At 38.0% G+C, this 19,992-nt stretch overlaps 2 protein-coding genes across 6 annotated transcripts in view; one reads left to right on the top strand and one right to left on the bottom strand.

Moving 5' to 3' along the window:
* LOC129775851 (uncharacterized) overlaps positions 1–18,768 on the bottom strand; it is a 68,727-nt gene extending 49,959 nt beyond the window's left edge. Inside the window, exon 1 of the mRNA XM_055781004.1 lies at positions 17,635–18,768. Coding sequence (XP_055636979.1) covers positions 17,635–17,859 — 225 coding nt within the window. The 5' untranslated portion in view covers positions 17,860–18,768. The remainder of the gene's footprint in view (positions 1–17,634) is intronic.
* The window catches only part of LOC129775852 (actin-histidine N-methyltransferase), a 163,190-nt gene that overhangs the window by 65,107 nt on the left and 78,091 nt on the right, over positions 1–19,992 (top strand). The window lies entirely within an intron of this gene.

Below are 19,992 nucleotides of genomic sequence, written 5' to 3'. Positions count from 1 at the left end.
CATTCCCGCGTTTCCGCACGATGTGGATAGCTAATGCGGCTTTCTGACATAGGTAGACATGTTCAAGGATTAGCACTTTGCCCGACATACGTTAGAAGCTTACCGCAGTGCTAATGGAACAGAAAAATATGTTTGCCAGAAGGTGGTTCGGCTGGAATTGGCCCAATTGCGAGACCAGCACACGCTGTACATGACGAAATCCCAAAAAGCCGACAATACAAATAAATCAACCATACGTTTTGAAAATGTACCTCACAGCTCTCGTTAGCTTATAGCTAGTTTTTTTTTATTCCTTGTTATTATACTTCAATAAATTTTGCTTGAGCGAATCGAATAAATTTCCACGGTATGGCTACAAAATTTCAAACTTTTCACACATATCCACACAACCACATAAAATTCTGCAGCTTGCTGAAGCCGCCCAATAAAAAAAAGTTCTATCGTCGATTTTCCTGTTGTTGCCATTGACCACATGCTGCTGCTACTGCACATTGAAAATGAATATCGTTTAGTTCTGCAGGACGACCTACCCGCAGACCACCTTCCGGTGCACCGGATAAATGGATGTGTGTGGTTAGCGATAACCGAATTTTCATGTTTCAATGTTGCAATAAAAACAATCTCGACGAAGTTCTTGACAGACCCAACGGATTGTCATACGATATATACGATATACCATTATTTTTGCCCTCATCTCGATCACTATAGGACGATTTCGTGGAAAAAGATTATTTCAGTTTTTGGCTAGCTTGACGTTTGACAAACATTGTATAAATTTTGATTTTTTTATCTTCTCCACATTTTTGACATCAGATCGCGCGCTATTGTAGTTGGATTATATATTGTGTTGGATTTATTGCTTTCAGTGCATCGATTTCGGTCGGTAAACCAGTCGGGTCGACCTCTTCCGTACTGGGATGATTTTTCGCTTATCGTGTGTATTTTTTATATCGGTTAGCCCGGTTGTCGCTTGGTCGGACTATAAACATAGCACTACTATAAATGCTCTTTCAACGCAAAAAAAAGTTTCATTTGCGATTCATCATTCGCGCAATAGGGAACTATTGAGTTCGCATCATAGAACTTCTGTCGTCTTGAACATGACGACAGAAGCCTGTCAACGCCTGTACAACAATATACAACATTGCGGTTTCTGCATTTAGCGCCTCAGCTTGCCCTCTCATAAGTAACGTGTCTCATAAAAGCATCTCGTTAGTAGTAATGAGCACTTCAATTCAGTTCTTCTCTAAGCCCCCTCGAATGATGGCGTGAACAGTGAATACCGTGTTTGTGCATAATATTGATGTGCATCGCAAAGCTCGTAGGCTGCTGCAGCATTTGCGTGCGCTTTAGAAGCGTAACACTAACTGGATGAATGAAGATGAAATCGATTACAGTAGAACCCCGATTATCCGCGGAATAGTCTGGCTAGCTCACTGCGAATAGCAATTCCAACAACACAACAATGTATGCATGTTGTATATTTATCGGTCTGATGTTTACCAGCAGGAAAATATAAAATTTAGAGTGTCTAGCATTGAGTATTTGAAAAGGACCAATGAATTCAACTATAACGATTTACTATCACAGTCTATTTCAGCTTTCTCTGTTCATTTTAGGAAACCAAAAATAGTCTTAAACACAAAAATTTCACCATTGTTTTGCTTCCATGTAACACACATTCATTTACTAGGACGATAGTGGGGATATTTTCATGGATTCCCAACCTTGTATACGTGAAGTTGCCATCCGTTAAACTTATTTGTTCGAAGTCTATTACTCAGTTGTAGTTTTGTTCCTTATTGCAAAATATTAGACCCATATTTTTCTAAGAAAAATTCATAAGGGTACCCCCATTTCCATTTTAAGGTGATCCTTTTCCTTCCTTTTTCCAAAAATAACTTTTTTTTTGGATCTTGTTTTCAAATTTATTGAATGTATTCGTTGTTTATAGTTTACATGGTTTCGGAACCAAGTGCGCTATATTTTTTAATATTTTTTATATTTTTATATATTCGTACACGACACATAAAATATAGAAACTTTGATTGCTGGAGGAGAATGCTAAATATTATGAAATTCCGAAACGTGGTAAGATTGTAACCAGCCCATGACAAATATGTGTTACCAAAAATATGTTATGCACTAAGAGTTGCTAAAACCGACATCTTCTCTTCTTCTTCTTCTTCAATGGCACTAACGTTCCTAGAGGAACTTCGCCGTCTCAACGTAGTATTACTTGCGTCATTTTTATTAGTACTTAGTTGAGATTTCTATGCCAAATAACACGCCTTGAATGCATTCTGAGTGGCAAGCTCTAGAATACGCGTGATGACAGTGCAAGTCGGAGGAAATTTCTTTGACGAAAAATTCCCCCGATCAGAACGGGAATCGAACCCGAACACCCGGCATGTTAGTTATGACGCTAACCACTCGGCCACGGGAGCACAAAAAAACCGACATCTAATGGGTTTGAAAGCAGTTCTGGAAGAAAAATACTAGAGGTGGGTATATCTGTGACATAACCGCAAGGTGGACGTAGAACTACCGTTGGCATAGTAATCATTTGTATAAAGTTGCATATGAATCAATTCACAATGAATAAATGGATATTTAGAGAATTTGCTAAACGTTCTTCTTGTGTATAAGTGGATGGATTTAAGTGTTGAATAATAATTGATACAGGGAAGTACATAAAATTCGACTCTTTTGAACTGCCTAGTGGTGCTGAAAAGGATCGATGGTTGGTTTTGTAGAAGCAACTGAAGATGGTTGCTACATAATTATTTCTTGTTCTGGTGAGAACAATACACGAGATATATGTCCTTATTGTCAGTGAAAGCTATCAAGCATACTAATGCTGGCTGTACTCTCGAAAAAGGCTATATGAAATAGGTAAATTACACGTTAATTGGTTCAGTAGTTGCCGAGTATATGCAGAAAATACAGACAAACACAAAACATCTATTACTACTTTCATAAAAAAACATCTACCGAAAAAAAATCAGCTCTGATATTGCTCTAAGCTTCGTATATTTATTCCTTTTAGAAGAATTCTAGATGCGTGTATTTTTTATTTTATTTTGTTTTGCCTTTATGGTACATAATTCAGTATTGGGTGGTCAGAGAAATCAGCTACTCTGCAAATCCGCTCATATTAGTAAATTTGTAACTATTGAACCACATAACCGATCTGCGTTTTCTTAAATGTAAATGGAAGGTATATTAATTGTAATCATTGCATGTAATAAAAAGTATTTTAGTTGACTTTTAATAGCAAAACTATTGTATGGCACCTCAAATGCCTACTTTGAGACGAAAAGTTGGAAAATGTTCGTTTTTTGTGATTTTCGAGGTATCGGGACCTAAGATACCCTAGCTTTTTGTATCATTTCCTAAATGCTGAAACTTTTTTACATAAAATTTGAAAAACATGGTGTCGTTTTTTAGCATTTTTGAGACATGTAATTTTTTCCCATTTTTATGCAAATATCCGTTCTGAATCATATTTCGGATGCTTAAGGCATGTGATGCAGAAAACAGATATCAACTTTATGCATAGGTATTATTTGGTTGATATTTTTAATACATTAGTTCGATATGCTTTTAAGCTTTCTACTTTGGTACCTATTTGATTGAAAACATAAAAAAATCATCAAATAAAATACTTTTCAAATCAAGCGAAAAAGAACTTCGGACACCATTTATAAAAAAATCAAATTTCGGACACTTTATTTTGTAATGTTTTGAATGAAAATTACATTACACTTGATTATATTTTATAGTCAACTGCGATACACTTACCAAGCAACCTGATAACCTGATAACGATGATGAGAACTGATGAAACACGAGAGAAATTCTCAAATGAAGTGATAGTGAAACCAAAGGATTACTTTAAAGAAGCAATTGTGATATTAATTTTAATGTTATAACATCAATGCATCAATCATTTCAAGATATTAGAACAAAGTATCCGAAATATGATGTTGTCCGAAATATGATTCAGAACGGTACTCATACTCAAATACTTAAATATACTCGAAAATTGTAACTTCCGAACCGCCTGACCAGTTTTTGATTATTTTTTTTACTGTAAATGAAAGAAATTTAAACTTTCTAGAAAAAAATCGTAAAAAGTTTTCCAAATATCTAATTTTAGACAAAAATGTAAAATTTAAAAAAAATATTTGATTTGTATTATATGATTTGGTTTTTATAATTTTAGAGCATCGCTTTTTATATGATTGTTGGAAAGATGAGACTTTCTTACAGAATATATTAAAAATTCAGGTAGGTATATATTTCCGTACCGGAGTATTTTTTTCCAAATATCAAGTCGTATGTTTAATTTAATAAATATATATCTACAATCGAAATACACGTCTTCCTTCCAAAAATCATATAAAAAGCAAGGGTCTCTTTTTTTTCTCGACACTTCAATCATAAAAACAATGTTTTCAAAATATTCATTTTATGTCAATATTTTCGTTTAAAATGTTCACCATTTGGGATGCAGTTTACAATTTTTCATCGAAAGTTCATTCAGATTACTTTCATTTGAAGTAAAAATATCAAAAATTAGTCAGGTGATTTGAAAGTTAAAAATTGGTAGTATATTTTTCGAAATCAGCATAAAAATAGGGAACAATTATATATTTCAAAAACGAAAAAATAGGCGTTCTTGAAATTTTGATATTTTATGTAAAAAGCTTGCAGTATGCATTCTCTTACATTCATTACGTGTTCTCTCTTGTTTCCCTTTATGTAATGATTACTGATTGGTTAAAAAATACATAATGAGGCCTTGGAACAAAACTTTGTGATGTAAATTGCTTCACGGCTCGAAATAGACTGAAAGCCCCTCGCTACTATACCTCGCCTTTTAAGCAGTTCTGATTGGCTAACGAATCACAAAGGGTGGGGCTTGTGATGTAGTTTTCACTTCTTTGCAGGGACTGAACTCCTAGTGATCTGAACCAATTTTTGCGAAATACTCTCGATTGAGTGGAAGAGCCGTCGTCGCTTGATTGTGTAGTTAGTCATGATGATGATGTTTTGAACAATATAGGTTTGAAATGGCCAATTTGGAAAATTTTAATTGGAGGCGAATGAACTCTCCGAGTTTGAAGTCTCTAGCATCAACAAAAACAACAACTTATCTGCAAAAAATCAAACATCAAACTTATATTTCATTACACAGTCCCGTATTCTGATTTCACTCACGCTGCCCGTTTGGTGACTGTTTAGTGAACATCGTTTGCCGGCGAGCGTCGAGCGGGAGTGAATTGTCTTTCTCAAGACATGGAGAAGAGTTTGGGTTAAGCGCCCTCTTTAGGGCTAGAGGCGAATGAACTGAAAAAGTTTGAAGCCCCTCTAAAACCAAAATAGGAAAGAAAGATATTTTAATTTCTACAGAGTGCAGATGCACTGGATTTGAGAGAAAAGATGGATTTTGCGAATCGACCAATCGAAACGCGGGTTTTTCATTTTGATAATGCTTGAGATTTTTCAACCGCTTCAACTGGAGATTCATATTATAAATTAATTTTGTAGAAGCAGCTGAAGATGGTTGATACATAATTATTTCTTGTTCTGGTGAAAACAATACATGAGATGTATGTCCTTATTGCCAGTATGTATCTCTTCTTCTGGAGATTTACTGCCTTCACACGATTTTTTATTTGTTCAACGACCACCTTTATATGTCAACGTACAAAATCAACAACCCTTACGTGCGATTAAGTACACAAACTCTCTACACCTAATGGTATGATAACTATTTAATGTTTTCGTGAACATTTAACATTGGCACTGTGTCTCGATGTCTTGATGCGGTGTCTTTGATATGGTGCAATATTCTCTGCATTGAACATTTCATATTCTACACTATTGAATCCATAGCCAATAGCACCATTTGTACGCAAACTATATCGAATTATCATCATTACTTCATTTTTCGCTAAAGCTAAAGACTGCATGTGGTACGCATAGAGGTGTTTTTGTTATGTTATTATGTTTGGGACGGAATCATTGGCGTTCGTATTCACAGGCGATGCACAACTCTGTCAGAAATTGCTGCTGATCACTGATAATGAAAAAGTTTTGCTCGTCTAGTAGTTTGCCTTCAGGAAAATCTAGATAGAAGAATGTTTTACATCGCAGAAACTATTACTAACATTCGCCCTAGGGTAGCATCAAAAACGCACATGTTTGACTTTATGGTCGGAAACAGTAGCGAATTTCACTCTGGGTAACAGGAAAGAAAATTCAGAACATCTGAACATCTGCGTTAATTATTTCACTGGTTTGTAAACATCGTTTTGACGTAGCGTTACGTCTTTCTGTAAGGGTATCAAATCAGAAAAATAGTCACGTTTTTATGAAATAATGCCTCATTTTAACGGACACTGTGGAGGTACGAAATACGGCTTAATCTTTTACAATTTCTATTGCACAGTCTTGCTCCTGCCGGGGTGCAGTCAGCATAAAATCGTGGAGTTATTTTGTCCGCAACTTCAATTTAAGGTGGAGCTCGATGGTCGGTTTTCATGCCGTATGGTGGAAAGCGCTGGTGTATTTTGCTTCAGACGCACACATTGTAGTTGTTTTCACGCGTTGCTAAATGTAAATTGGCTTCAAAGTTTTGATTATTTGAAATATGGAATATTGGTGGTGCTACAACAAACATGTAATCGCTCGTGACCGTGTGTGTGTTAACTGGAAACAGAAAAGGGAAAAGGAAAACAGTGAAATCTCAGTCGTGAAGTGCTAACGCTAAATTAGTCTAATAAATATTATTTTTTGGAAAACAATGGGAAAAGACCACCGCAACAATTGTTATAGGTTTCCGGGTTAAAAGTGGCGTCAATGTGCAGAACATTTCAAGCCGAATGTGTCGAAGGTATTTTCCAGCGGTCGGAGCTGTGTACTTTGGTGGAAAACTGTAGTTAATTTTTATTTCTTTTACCCTGTCGGTTGCAAAAAAAAACTTGTAAACTTGTGGTTTGGTTAAGGTATACGGCAATATTGCTCTTTCGGATCGAAAGCTTCAGAAAATGATTTTTTTTTATTTTTACGTTGAAGGCCAATGAAGACAATGTACGATCGGATACGAGTCCGTAACACATCAAGACAATGCTCAACCTCATGCTGCTATTCGGATCAAAGTGACTTGATTATTCCTGGTCTCTAAAGATAACCAGTTCTTCGACAGAGAATCCATCAATCGTTAGAAAAATGGAAAATTGTAGATACGCAGTGTAAATTGACGGACAATAGATTAAATTTTCACTAAAACAACACTTTTAAAGTGACAAAATCAACTAAAATGAGAAATTTTTGAAGAGAAAACTTGATTTAGTCCCAAATACATACATAAAAAACATAGCATATTGACTCAAATCCTAAAGATACACATTCAATAAACGATTGCTTCTCATTACGCTAAGGTCGAATTCCTCGTCCGAAGCAGCCCGTGAAACCAAAACAAACAAACGAAGATTAACCGCGCGTAATTGCCTTGAATGATTCAGTGACTCCAGCCTCCGGTGGAAGTTGTTTTGGTCTCTAATGAAATTATTTTTATGTACTTAGTCATAAACATTGTCCTGCGAATGTATACACGCAAAAGTACGTTTTATTTCGCAAATATACGGGAAAAAGAAAACAAAACCATTTGACATAACAGTGTGACCTAATGCTGGATTAACTCGAAATAATCAATAGCTTGCTTTCTTTCTTCTATCCCTCTCACACTCGCGCTCTCTGATTGTGGTTAAGTCGAAAGCAAAAGTTGGAACGACGTCGTCTCGCAAAACAAATGCAAAACTAGACGACGGGTTATGGGGCGGGTTTCCACCATTGCGAACTTACTGCGGTGGCGTCTGAATGCGGAACATGGCCGAAGGCGATGGGAGTTATATGACATTTATATCGCCGACCAGATCCGCACAGTCTTCCACCCGTGAAGAGCCGTGGGAGTTCCGGAAGTATTATTACCGTTGACTGGAATTGTTTTGTTTGGTTTGTCGTTTGTTTTTCATTTTTTGCGCATCGGATAGAGGAAGTCGCGGGTGGAGGAAATTCACAGAAAACCAACAGATGCTAACCACCGCACTGTCGTTATAGGCCGTAATAATTCGAAAAACGGATTCACTCCCCGCAATTAGATCATTGTTTCTTCATAAGGTCTCAATAATGAGTCACCTTTTTTAGAACGTCGTTATTTTTGTGAACATGATTATGGGCGACACCTTTCATTCTTTTTATTTTCTGCTCTAATTACTGCATACTTTGTAGTTTGATTTTTCTTCCATTTGTACGACACATTTTTCCGTTGTTACGTCTGCATATGGTGATCAACTTCAAACGTTGCATACAGTTGGATGAGTACTCGTGCGTTCAGAAAGCTTCCGGTACAAAATATGTATCCTGTCTATGGAAGCCATACCATTAATCTTCCTCTCATCTCCACACGAGGAAAGCTTTTATTTATCCGCTCTGGCGCCTTCTTTGCATAAACAGAGTTGTCTGTGATGTCATAAGACGTGAGCAAATGCAAATGTTAGTGAAAGGAGGTAGTTTGGTTGCATTGTAGATAAATAAAAAGAAACCGTTAATTTCCCCTGTTAACACTAACGGCCCAAAATATTCACGTTTTGTCATCATCCTCAACTAATCGCGAGCGTTTGGTAGGCAAAAGCTCATCTGTACTTTTTTTCCAAGAATCTGTATCATCAAAAATATTCGTTGTAGAGTAAAAACTAATTTATTAGCATGAAAAAAAATACTCATTTATTTACTACAAATACTATATTTACATTTGCAAGTCATTCGTGTGTCTGATGATGCTTATACATAGTTTTGTCTGAAACTAGATTGCATACTATCATTTATTAAAATTTCCAAGCTGCCGCCACGATGTTGAATCATATTCTTTGATCACAAAATAGCGTTCATCGTATCGTTGCTGAACCGATTTCAAAGCTTATTTTTGTTCTGATTATATTCAGAAAAATATCGCTCGACAGTTGCCGAGTGAGGCATAGTGAAAACGTTATAAACATGACATCGAAGCGCCGAAAATGCGAGCTAACCGTCAATTCGTTTCAGACATCTAATTGTTGTCCACCAATGCTGCACATGCTCATTTTCTGAGTCTATGATTTCCTTGAAAGTAATGTTATTATTAAGGTACGGCCACATCCATATCTCTCACGCAGAGATCACGAGATCAATTCTCACTCCCGACATTCTTCCAAAAATGGAAGTAGAAGTGACGAACCAGCCGAAATGTGTTGAAAGTCACTATAATAGAGAAAAAAAAATATTAAGGTACGGAATTAATTCTCCAGATCTTGTATGTTCCCATTGTAGAATCCTGGAAACGCTCCTAACAGTAACATGTTTGTCAAATTGAAAGTGTTGTAAGGAATCCCGTCCTTATGAAATTGATGCTTTCATGATCAGCAGCACCAAGTGATACCACGGCGTAAAAGTCGTCATGTACCTTAATGTTGCTTTGTTCAAATGTAAGAAAAGTGGGAAAAATCTGTATCAATCTGTACTTTTTGACGAAAAGCTGTACCAAAAATAACGAAAAAAATATATACCTTTCCAGATAAATCTGTACGTGTGGAAACACTGGTTGTCACGTTTATGGTTCCAACGATGTCTTGCAAGACGCAGATTGTCGTAGGATAATCTATTTTGTGTTTCTCGAAGCCCCTGAAGCAACATTGAACTGCAACCCTCACTGAGTTGTATGTTATCCCTTAAATAATATTCCGTTTATTTGAAATAGGAAAAAATCACACCCATGTCTCGTTGCCTATAATTATGCGTTGGATGAACATGAGATTCAGCCACTTGATTGCGATGAATTTTTGAAGAAAATTGAGCACTTTTGGAACTAGTCCTGTTGCGACTTTTCTCATGACGAACGGTCTCGTGAGACATAATTAATTTACAGGTTCTTCTTCTTCTTGGCTGGCACTACCGTTCACAGTGGAACATTTGTCTTCTCAATGTAGGTATTACTTGCGTCATTTTTATTAATAGTACTTAGCTGAGATTTCTATGCCGAGAAACACGCCTTGAATGTATTCTGGAGTGGCAAGCTCTAGAAAACGCTTGACCACAGTGCAAGTCGGAATATATTTCTTTGACGAAAGATTCCCCGACCAGAACGGGAATCGAACCCGAACCCCCGCCATGATAGTGTGGGACACTTACCACTCGGCCACGAGAGCACTTATTTCATAGGTTAACTCTCTCAATTTTAAATGACGATTTCCGAACACCATTCCTTTTATTTTGTCGATGTTTTCATCAGTTGACCGTTCATCGTTCATCTTTTCTCGGCTGTCTTTGAATGCCCTATATCATTCATCATGACCGGAATAAATCACCGCAGTAAAAAACTGCAACACAAAACACTTTTTCTGAGTGGTTGTTTCTGTTGCAGTCGTTCCTTCCAGCGCTTTATTCCGGGAACCATCATTCATACATCCGTGTTTTTGACATAGTTGAGTTACCAAATGTATTCTGCAACATTTTCAACATTTGCAACACAAAATTTCTCACAATATCTTTGATCAGTACAATTTTCCATATAAAAAATCCGCCGAGCACAAAAAAAAATAACTTGTTCCTAATGACGCTGTGAACAAACTAAATGACAGATCGCGCTCGAAATTGACATTAGAATCGCTGGCAGTAGTACAAACTTAAAAAAAATATGAAAAGTATTCAGCGAGAAGACTTGGAATTACAAATTCCTGGTCGATATTTCACAGAATCACAATAAATAATATAATAGTTTTTTAGGTAAACAATTGAACAATTGTAAAATATCAAGCATTATCTTAACGCGTTAGATCCTACGTTTTTATTGGCCCAGTTAGTGCTCCTCGAGTTGTATCGACCTAAACAGGCAACTAGAGTAACAACGGATTACAATTTGAATACAATGATACTACTACGAATCGAAAACAAATGTAGCTATCCACCTATGCATATCATTCTATCCAAGCCAGCGAGCTGTTGTCTACTATCTCTTTCTAATGCTGTTGGTTATGGACCAACGAATTTGTTCAATAAAATAAAAGCCTAAAGAGAACGAAACATCGCATCGCAAGCCCCACCTATGTGTGATTCTATAGCCTGTCAATTCGAATAAACTTTACTTGCTCCGTTCCGAATCGATCATTCATTTTCTAACTGGGAAGCAAATCAGACCAGACGAAGCGAAAGCTTAGCAGCAGCAAACTGGTTTCAATTATCGTGGCATCCGTAGGAAAACCGTCAATTTTGGTGGCTTTCCGATCGACCATTCAATTTTCACGAACTCGTGCACTGTTTCCGATTGAAAGTAGCGTCAAAGTACAACACAGTGTAAGCCGGATGGGAAGAAGAAATTTTCCAACAGTGAGAGCTGTTTTCTTCGGTTGAATACTGTATGTGAAAACTCTTTCCACTGCGACTGTTATACTTGCCACAGTTGCCGCTTGAATTTCTGTTCTTGGAATTATGCTTTTGGGAGTGTTGGGAGTTTTGGGAGTTATTGAAAGTAACGGCCCTTGGTACAGTCGTAGTCTCTCCGGTTATGTCCCGACATTACCCACCCGTCTTTTCGTCTTAAATTTCTCCATCAAGATCATGCAAATAATATTTCGACATTGACAATGAATATAAAAGTGTTTTTTTTTCAGAATTTCAATAATTTAAATTAAATTTCAGTGCAAAGCCATTCTTCAAAATCGTTTTTATATGTTTTTTATACAACCAACAAAGGTCTCGGAGCTACAATTATTCATTCGAAGTTTATGCCAAAATAAATATGCTATTTTAAAAAAATACACTTGAGTCCATCAAATCATCCCACTTGTGGAAAGTACCTAGTCTCTTCAGCCAAAGGCGTGTACAACACTCTATTTAAATGTTGATCAAAAATGTTGATATATTCTCTGGTCGTTATAGTTGAAAATGGTTCCTAGCGAAATAGAGCTGATTTGAGATTTGAACATAGGATATGTGTTTCTATCCTATGTTTATATAAAAAAATCCGATTCAAACCAACAACATTTCAAAACAGTTCTGTTCTAAAGCATCGGGACGGTGTTGCCAGTGTTCATTAAACAGAACTCAACCAAATTAGCGAGCCAGTCAATGCTCAACCGTTCAATCTCAACCAAAGCTTGAATTGGTAATGACAAAGAAGTAATCAAAATAACAACAATACACAATGCGACCCACTTTTCGCTTTCCATCGTGTCCCATTGCCGAAATTTGCTGCTTTTGTTTCGGTGCCAAATGAAGAAACACAAATTGGGTTTTCCGGAGAGCCATGGGTAACGAGATAATTGATTTTCGCGAAATGTAACAAACTAGGTGCGAGGTAATCCAGCGCAATCAAGAGCATATCGAAATGAACAGCAAATTGCTGCAAACAAAAACAATTTTGTTATGTAACTTGAAGTGTGGGAAAGTTGTCTTTGTTCACATATTTCTGTGTGATAGGAGATGAATGAACTGTCACCACGTGAAGATTTATAAAGAGATCAACAGGATCTGAAACTGAAATAGTCACGAGAATCTGAATTGGAATGTCATTTATCTTAATCTTTCAACGATAGTTTTTAAGATACCGTCGTTCAGCTGGATCAATAGAATAAACGCAAAATAATAAGAACAAAAAAAAAGGTTGTTCAAATCAATTTGTTTTCAATTAAGCTTTCAAGCTTCCTCCGAAAGAACCCTCGATTGTTTATGTGTTTTGAAGCAAGCGGCTAGAGCTGGTGCATTAGTGCACGTGATCGCATTTTATTCAGTTGAAAAAATGGAGAACGGGAGCAATTTCCTTGTGTATTAGAAAATAGGAGGTTTATGAAGTGCAAAACGGCGTTTGACAGCGGGCTTCGCTAGGAAGTAAAGTATCAGCAAGGCAGTGGTTAGGAAAATTCTTCTGAATCTGAAACTAAAAACGTTCGGATCAGTGGTAGATCGCCCTGGCAGACGCCGGAAGCGCAAAACGGTTGTGAGAACGGACACCAATAACATGGGCGAAGTCAAAAAGAACCCGAAGATAACGGTTTACGAGATCCAGGGAACCTTCCAGCTAACAGTTTCCAGTCGAATTGTTCATTTCCCGGAAGCGCCCATTTATCACCAAGACAAACAAAGCCAAACGATTTTAGTAGCTTGCTGATAAGCTGCTACAGTTTCGGAAAACGGTGCTTTGGAAGAACGAATCAAAATTCGGGCTGTTTAACCGAAAACAGTGGGATCGTGTGGGACGCAGATCGGGTGAGTGGAAATATGATGCTCTGGAGGTGTTTTTCGTGGGGTGGAGTGGGAGACTTCGTGAAAATCGACGGGATAGTGACGGCAGATTCTTAGGTCAACGTTCTGCGGGAAAATCTGGAGGTTTTGCTCACCCAGACGGACCTTGAAGAAAAGTTCGTATTTCAATAGGGCAACGACTCGAAGTACACTGCCAAGAAAACCATGTCTCACTTCCGATCTTGTAGAATCTAAGCGCTGGAAAGGCCTTCACAGAGCCCTAACCTCAACCCTTATCTAGAATTTGTGGGCGATTATCGATGCCTGTGTTGACAATATTATTGTTACCAATAAAAATAACAATTCAGAAGCCCTGAAGTGCACCTGAGCTGGATCCACAGCATATGAAGAACCTGGTGGAAAGTATGCTGACGCGCCTGTAGCAGGTCTACAATGCTTCTATTCTACTATAATTATCGTAGCGGTGAGACACAATTTTAATTTATCAAAACATCTCAGAATATGCACAAAGTAAGCTCAGGGCAGAGTTTGCACTGACGCGCAGAAGAAAAGTAGGAGAAAATATCAACACGGACTTCGCTCTTCCTCAGAGAGCAAGTATAAAATAAAATATAGGTGCTTTTTTATTCTAGTCTTGCATCAGCTAGCAAGAAGTCAACAGCTGGTTTTGCCCGATGCGAAGTCTGGAAGCGGAATCGTTTCGAATGGTCGATAGTGTGTTGTCTAACGTATATTGAAGTGGTGATGATGGAAAAAATATATAATCGCCTATGATCGCAGTGTGTACGCTGCGAAAAGATTGCCGCGATAGTTGTTGGTTTTGATCTTCTAGAAGAAAAACGTTCGCGATACATATTCAGTGCACTGCGTACATTGACAAAAACGAAACATATGGCGACACATCGGCAGCTTGTTTATTGTTCTCGCGAGGGCAAGAATAAATCATGATTCAAAGATATGTGACTGCTTCTATAGAACCATTAGCCTTTTTCGGTCACATTAGTTTTTTTTACCAAAGGGTTAATTCTATAATTGCGATGTGTTCTAAAGTAATATATGAAATGAGTCAAGGAAACGTTATGCATATAAATCATACAAACTCAGAAAAGCCCCCAACCGCAACGATAAATAAAATTCCACGGCGAATTCACGTTCCCGAAAACCATATTGCGATTATTTGACAACGTTTTGTGTTGTTATGGGCGATGATACTCACGTTCTGGATGGTTTTAAACAACTTGCGACAGAATAGTCAATCTGGAGATTTTTTCCGGACCTGAGGACAGTGTACTCCGTGTGATATTCCCAGATAGATACGATAGAAGTAGTTGTGCATGTAAGAGGTCTGCAAACGTTGTGATAAAACTGCTTCTTACAGAGATTAGAATTGATCTTAGTCTCTCCCTCCAACACTAGATCAAATGGCACGCTAACTATGTTGCTCATTCGATATAAGAAGGGTTTCGAATCGATATGTATTAAGGTATGTCGGGATGACGAAGGAGGTGCACTATCTCACTATTTATGGATGTGATCAATGATCCTAATTTTTTTTTATCTTGCGATGACAAGGAAAAAGTCAATGGTCGTTTTCAGAATTCCTGGGACGATCTAAAACATTTGTTTTCAATGCACTCCATGATCGAAAAAAAATTATCGACTGGGCGCCCCCGGAAGACAATAGCCTAGGATGATGCTGAAATCTAGTGAGTTTCTAACAAAGATCCGTTCAAGCCTGCACAGTAGTTAGAGATGAGCTGAACTTGTCTGTGAGTTCCCGAACAATCCAAAGACGGTTTGTGGAGAATTGATAATGATGGTGATAAAATGATGGAATGGATGGTGATAAAAGCCCCAGGAAGGTTCCTATGCTCACACAGAAGCATCTTCTAGCAAGGTTAATCTTTGCCAAGAACCATTTCGATTGTCCCAGAAAATAGCAATAAATGGCGAAATGTGCTGTGGTCTGACGGAACGAAGATTAACTTGATCGGTTCTGATTGAGAAAGCTGGGTACATCGTCAAACCACAGTAGACGACAAAACGTTCGAACATCATGGTACGGAGTTGGTACCCTGTACTGGATCGACAAGATAATGGACTAGTACCTTTATGCTCAGATATTCGAAGACGCCTTGGTGTCACACGCGGATGTCCTTAAAATGTCAATTCATGCAAGACAACGACCCCGAACACACCGCCCGAACAGTGAAGAAATGATTTGCTGATCACAAGGTCGATGTTGTGGATCGGTCAGTCCAGTCACCGGACTTAAATCCTATTGAGAATCTGTGTCAGAAGTCGATATATACGAGAAAATCCAAAAACAAGCTGGAACTATGGAAAAGATTCCAAACAGTCTGGTATGCGATCCCTGTCAAAAGCTGGTCGATTCTATGCCGAATAGGGTGCGGTAAGTCATCCGAAATTAAGGTTATATGTCGAAATATTAGCACAGCATGGTGAAGGTAGCTTTTTCCGGCATGAATTAGTTTTTTAATTTTTTTTTCGACATGAATTTTAAACTTTTTTTAAAATTTTTGACGCGTTGTTTGGTACTTAAATATGCTAAAATGATGTTTTTATATGAATTGTTGTTTTTTTAAACTTTGGGTGTTTTATTTCTTCGAAAGGGACAAATCCTTGAAAATAGCAAAATAATGATGGATTGAAACACTGAGTTCGAGTATTTTTCCTCAAAGGTTTAGCAACTTTCTTTTTTCGCTTGAGTAGGTGTATGGCACGATTATCGCTATCTCACTCTACCTACAGTCATCGCATATCTCACTATCACTCTGCTGTAAAAGTTCATCATCGACATCACGATATGTCAGATGGTGGTAAATTGGTAATTCACGATGGTGTCGATGTCTGGTGGCGATTTCAAATTAGAGCCATAATTTGTGTCCCAAACTCGTTAGTATAATCTCTATCAGATTAGAAGACACGAAGCCGGTTTTTAATGTGTTATTGACTGAAAAATTAAAATTTTAAAATTTGAATGCAAATTTTCACATCATGTCATTTAATTACTTGAAACACGTAATTCTGATTTTCAAGACAACCTTATTGCTATACAATAATTCCAAAATTGTTGCTGAATTTTTTCATTATAATATAAAATTGTCTTCATAAACAATTTTCGTATAAGACTTTTTCACCAACTGCAAACAAAAATGTTTTTAATTCAAATAGAATACTAATTTGATATGGAAAAGCTAATTTTCATTCATAATTTTAATTTTGAAAACGTTCATTCCGACTGAAAATCAGCTATTCGTTGACGCTCCCCTAAACTAGTAAACGAAGCACAATGCCGCCAACGCGGATCGCTGTTTTGAAGAAAATAAATACTTTTGACGACGTTTGAGATGTTGGCACCAAAAACATGGCGGGTGTCATACAGCTGGTTTGCAGGCTTTACTTGGAATCCAACAAAATCCTCGTATCAATCATAAATATGCCAATCAATGGTACTAATGCTAAGATTATGCTTCAAAACTGGACTTAGGAATTTAATACATATATCAATACAGATTTTTTGAGAAAAAAACTAAGATTTTTTCAGTCAATAACACATATTTTATTGTGGCAACCCTGGATGCGAGTAAAAAAATGCGCAATGCAAGTTAGAAGAATTTCCACTGATGATTGTTGCTGTCTTCAAAATCCACCAGTCGAAGCTCCCTCGACTATGTATTCAACTCTTATCACTACGCCTTACCATAAGTGATACTTATTCATCTCTTTGTAGAAAGTTGATTGATATACGCTATAAAGCGAAAAAAAATCTGACTTTTTTCCATTCCTACCGAATCATCTGCACTGAACGGATTAATTTCTTGATCGGTTCATTTTTTTTTCAGAGTATGAATATGTCGAGCTCTACCAGTGATAGAAATGCCATTTTGTTAGTTATGTTTGATATGCATGCGTTTGTACGAAGCTCCTATTCCCGAAGGTGTATTATACTTCTATCAATCATAACCAAGTTTTATACCTCGAGTGCTAGATATCTTGTTTCCCCGTTGATGATAGAAAAACAACAACAAAAAGTTTTACCATATGTGATGTTCTACTGATTTCATTAATTGGTAGATTGAATCATTTGCACTGATATACTCTTTCGTCATGTGTTCCTATTGGAACAGTTTGTACTGATTAGCAGAGCATTTGTGCTCTTGAGAGTTGGCGATTATTGTTTATTATTATTCAGTATTAACAAAGTTGCAGAGCTTACTCAATACTACAAATACTGAGTCATAAATTGGCGAAGAATTTGGAGAACAAGAAACTTAATACACCCCAAAACGCCATTGACATTCCGTACCTGTGGCTGTTGAACATTTTCCTTCACAACCATGTCATCTGTCGAACCCCTTTCCTCCATTATCTGTTCCGAGATTGGCGATGGGAAGGAATCCGCATCCGAAAGTGTAGTGGTATCGGTCTGCAAATCCGTTGTTTCGGATTGAGCGAAAGTTCCCCTGCTTAACACCGCTAGCAACAATATTATAATCGCTCGCAAAGTATTCATCCTTTTAATCATCTCCATATTTGGTTCACCACTGATGCTGCTGCGGATGGTGGGCAAACAAAACCAAAACAGGCTTTCGCCGCCGAAACGCGGGGATCCTGCTTTTCCCGCCCACTTAAAAATTCAGCGAAATTGCATTTTTTAGCATAACAACACACGTTCAATTTTTCGCTTTTCTTTTAGACACACTCGATTGGCCACACAAGGCCACCTCCGTGGGCTGCCTGGGCTTGTAAAGTATTCACTTTTTATCTTCTGCCTTGTTTTCCCGGGTGGAACAAAACGCTCTCGTTTCACTTGCAGTGTTATGAATCACACTCCAATTGCTGCATTAATTAATACCTCTTGGTATATCACCATCACATTCCATCCTGTTGAGCTCACTTTCCGTTCCGATGCAGATTTCGATGGAACACCACAAAGCCCAGCTCACTCAACAACATCACACACAACATACAGTTGTTAATTCCATCAATGTTTCGCATAGCAAGAGTCAAGTTTTCACCGCCAGTCACTGATGATGGTCAGCGAATATTTCCCTCCATCTCTTGTTGTTTTTTTTTCAAAATTTTCTTCATACAGCATTGAATCCTGCTGTGCCGTTGAAGCCACCGCGAGCTCACTCAGATTTCTGACAGTGCTAATGACGTTGAAGCGATTCAATTCCATTCGATTACACACACATTTCGGTCAAAAAGACTACCGATGGTCGTTTTTCCGCCGAATTTTCTGCTGATGAAAACAACTCGCGTACACTGCGGACCTTGTCAGGCCGTGGTTCTGCGTCCAGCTGGTTCAACGTCTACCGATCGACTACAGACGAGCAAGGCCTCTCTGCGATCTGTAGTGCTATTCGCGCCTCGTCACACTTGCTGATGGTCGAAAGCTAACTGACAGACTGATTGGGTCCGCTCCGAGCCCACAGGTGGATGCTGGGCTTGTGGGATGGCTGTTGGAACCACGCGCGCTTCACTAGTGGCAACAGAGTGAGTTATGACAAACGCCGCCGATCTTGGGAAGAGAGTAACAAGTAAGAGAGGGAGAGAGAGATCATTTGAGAAACATCAATGAGCGAGAAAGCACAAAGATGCGCCTGAGATCGAAACGGTGAAACATGTTTGTTTTATTTACGGCGGGTGCCACCACCCGTTTCGGGTGGTATCCACACCGGTATTGCGACCGGGGCGAGAAAAACTGTCGCTTTCATGTTTCTCTTGTTCGAAGGATGCTGGGGGAAATAGAGGAGGCGGATCGGACGAAGTGTTGTTATTTCGGTAGTTGGCCAAATTTTGTGCTTTTTATTTGTGTGAATCGAAATTGTATTCAAAGCGGATTATTCGTGTTGCCGCCGTTGTTTCCGGCAGCGTTCCAAGAAACACATTTACACAAATAGGGTAGGGAATAATTTTCCGGGATCTACCGCCACAACCTTGTACGGCCTGGTAATGCCTAATTAAATAGACAGCAGTGAATGCGAAATATGCAGAGCATTCTACAAAGGGTGCTTAACAGTCAGTAGCTGAAAGCTTTGAATTTTGCGTTGGAATTTGTTAGAAAAATATAATTTTTCATTCAAGCAGCATACCATTCAGGTATTTAAAAACATTTAACTCATTGTGGTCGTTTATCTGCTCTTAGCTACCATACCTTTTTTACCGTTCTGGTCGTTTGTCTGCTCTTAGCCACCACAGCAAAAACCATGCTAATCTTATATTTTACTCAACCATGTATCAGTTTATGCTTTTCCTAAACAAAGCTTGATGTCTAGTGAACATGTTCAAGAATCAATACCGTGCTCCTATGAGTAATAGATAACGGTACTCAGTAGTCACCCACACAAGACAGCGCACAGTGCGTTGAATGCATAGGAATGTGGGATAAAGATCATAACAGCAGAATTCAGCCATTGTAACACTTTGGTGTGATGGAAAAACCTATTGTTTGTTCCCAGTATTCCGAAAAACAACATCAAGGTCAATTGTCCCAAGTTGTTATTCTAGGCAATTGTATTTTCACACCACAAGCACACATTGTTGTTGTTTACATGTGTTACCAAAGGTAGAAAAAATACCGAAGGCGGTTATGAAATGTTGAATAATGATGCTGGTGGAACAAAATATGATCGATTCATTCGCGATTCATCAGTCATTC

The sequence above is a fragment of the Toxorhynchites rutilus genome, chromosome 3, assembly GCF_029784135.1.
Source record: "Toxorhynchites rutilus septentrionalis strain SRP chromosome 3, ASM2978413v1, whole genome shotgun sequence".
Classification (NCBI taxonomy): domain Eukaryota; kingdom Metazoa; phylum Arthropoda; class Insecta; order Diptera; family Culicidae; genus Toxorhynchites; species Toxorhynchites rutilus.
The sequence above is the reverse complement of the archived record's forward strand: the minus strand, read 5'-3'. Positions and strand labels throughout refer to the sequence as shown.